Source organism: Vollenhovia emeryi, unplaced genomic scaffold (assembly GCF_000949405.1).
Source record: "Vollenhovia emeryi isolate VEMERY1.0 unplaced genomic scaffold, V.emery_V1.0 DF945084.1, whole genome shotgun sequence".
NCBI classification, from domain to species: Eukaryota; Metazoa; Arthropoda; class Insecta; order Hymenoptera; family Formicidae; genus Vollenhovia; species Vollenhovia emeryi.
This window is the reverse complement of record NW_011961282.1, coordinates 1-2,283: the sequence shown is the minus strand read 5'-3', so window position 1 is coordinate 2,283 and position 2,283 is coordinate 1. Positions and strand designations below refer to the sequence as shown.

General features: G+C 50.7%; 1 protein-coding gene across 1 annotated transcript; it reads right to left on the bottom strand.

Annotated features, from left to right (window-relative positions):
• Nucleotides 1–114: 114 nt before the first annotated feature.
• LOC105561982 lies at nucleotides 115–2,182 on the bottom strand (the record flags this gene model as incomplete). The annotated part of the gene is made up of 1 exon (XM_012012420.1): nucleotides 115–2,182. A coding segment is annotated over one exon (2,068 nt), but the record flags the coding sequence as incomplete, so codon positions are not given.
• Between the last annotated feature and the right edge of the window lie 101 nt (nucleotides 2,183–2,283).

Here is a 2,283-nt window from a genome sequence, read left to right as displayed (position 1 = left end):
AGTACGACACCTTTGACGATCGGATATCGCTTCGGCATCGGCGTAGACGATGAGCAGTTAACATTCCGACGGGAACAAACGGATCGGCATAGACGGGTGAACTTAAGGAGGTACGCGGTAACGCGAATTAATCTTGGCCAAGAGGAATATCTCGAGGCCAGATCCCACGGATCACGCCGTTGAGAACATTGCAGAGAAGCAATTCGTTCTTCTAGAGGAGCAGTCGGCGCGATACACGGATCGGGACTCGGCCATTTATCGGGATCGAATTGCAACCAAGGAGGACCGCGCCACCAGAGCGCGTGATTTATAATCTCGTCACCGAATATTCCCCGCGAAGCGCAATCAGCGGGATTGTCTTCGGTTGACACATGTCGCCATTGACAGTTCGGAAGGCGCGACTGAATTTCGTTGACGCGATTAGCCACAAACGTCTTCCATCGCGACGGATGCTGCGTCACCCAAGCGAGAACGATAGTGGAATCCGTCCAGCAAAAACACGGGAGGTCGTGATACCCGTTTGTTTCACGGACGAATTCAAGAAGTCGTGCGAGCAACAATGCGGCTGATAATTCTAAGCGAGGTATGCTGAGCGGTTTTAAAGGCGCGACCTTAGATTTTCCGGCGAGTAGTGTGACCGTAATTGCGCGCGATTCAGAGATAACTTTAATATAGATCGCTGCGGCATACGCGTTGTTCGACGCGTCAGCGAATCCGTGAAGCTCCGCGTGCCCGTTCTCCGAGCCGATCTCGCACCAGCGAGGTATCTTTACATGGCTGAGATACGCGAACCGAGAGTAGATTTCTGTCCAATGAGACAACAGTGCCTCGGAGATTTTATCGTCCCAGCCGACTTTGAGGCGCCAAAGCTGCTGCATTAGTATTTTGGCAGTAATAGTTGCCGGGGTGACCCAGCCGAGTGGATCGTATAAAGTTGCAAGAGCGGACAAGATTGTACGCTTGCTGATCGGTACAGTAGCTGCTAATGAAACGCTAAACTCGAAACTGTCGAGCGCGGGACTCCACCCAATGCCGAGAATTTTGAGTTGCTCGTCCCGAGCTAATGGCTTTTTTCCCGCCAAACCGTGGTCCGCTAGATCAATGTCGGCCAGAAGAGAGGGCGAATTGCTCGCCCATTTTCGAAGTTTGAAGCCGCCCCTGGCCAATATCGAAATGACCTGGTCTCGTTTCTCCCTAGCAACATCCGGAGTATCGGCGCCGAATATCACATCATCGACATAAATATTATCGCGGAGAATAGGGATCGCGAGCGGAAAGTGTTGACCTTCGTCTTCGACGAGTTGTTTCAAAACCCGAAGTGCTAGAAACGGCGCACATGACATGCCGTAGGTAACCGTTAATAATTGATATTCGGTTGGAGAGTTCGACGGTAATGATGCCCACAGAATTCTTTGATAATTGACATCGCGATGATCGACGAGGATCTGGCGATACATTTTCGCGATATCGGCCGAATATACGTATTTGTATCGTCGCCATTGTAAAATAACAGACGTGATGTCCGTTTGTAACTTTGGACCCACGTGTAGAAAATCGTTCAACGATGTGCCGTTCGAAGTAACACTCGAAGCGTTGAATACAACGCGGAGGCGTGTTGTTGTGCTATTTTCGCGGTACACCCCGTGATGCGGAATGTATACATGTGGTTCGCGCGGAGCTTCAGAGTTTATTGCCGGTCGCATGTGACCGAGACTTTCATATTCCGTCAGAAAGTCTCGATATTCCGTTTCTAGCGCCGGCTTAGTTTGAAACTGACGCATCAGCGCATTAAGTGATCGCTCGGCACGAATTCGGGAAGCACCGATAGCGATCGGAGGTCCGTGCTTGAAGGGGAGGCGTACTACGTATCGCCCGGTAGCGTCGCGAGAATGGGTCCCGCGAAAATGTTCTTCACATTGCTTTTCTTGAGGAGTGAGAATTGATTGTCGGGGAAGTTCTTCGACTTCCCAAAATCGACGAAGCTCTTGCTCGAGGGCAAGAGAGCAGAATACATGATGTGCAGTAATGCTCGCGAGAGCGCATTTAACAGAATGAGTTGTTAAATTGCCGCGTGCATCCGTCTCTGATGAAGTGATGGGGCCTGAAATGACCCATCCGAAAATGGAGTTCTGGGCGAACGGCTGCCCGATACCCCCCTTACGGATGCCATCGAGAATGATGTCTTTATAAAGATCAACCCCAATAATTATGTTAATGGGATCGGGACTAGTAGGATCCGTGTCGGCCCACGGTAAATCAGCGAGATGAGAGAGAGAGGACATG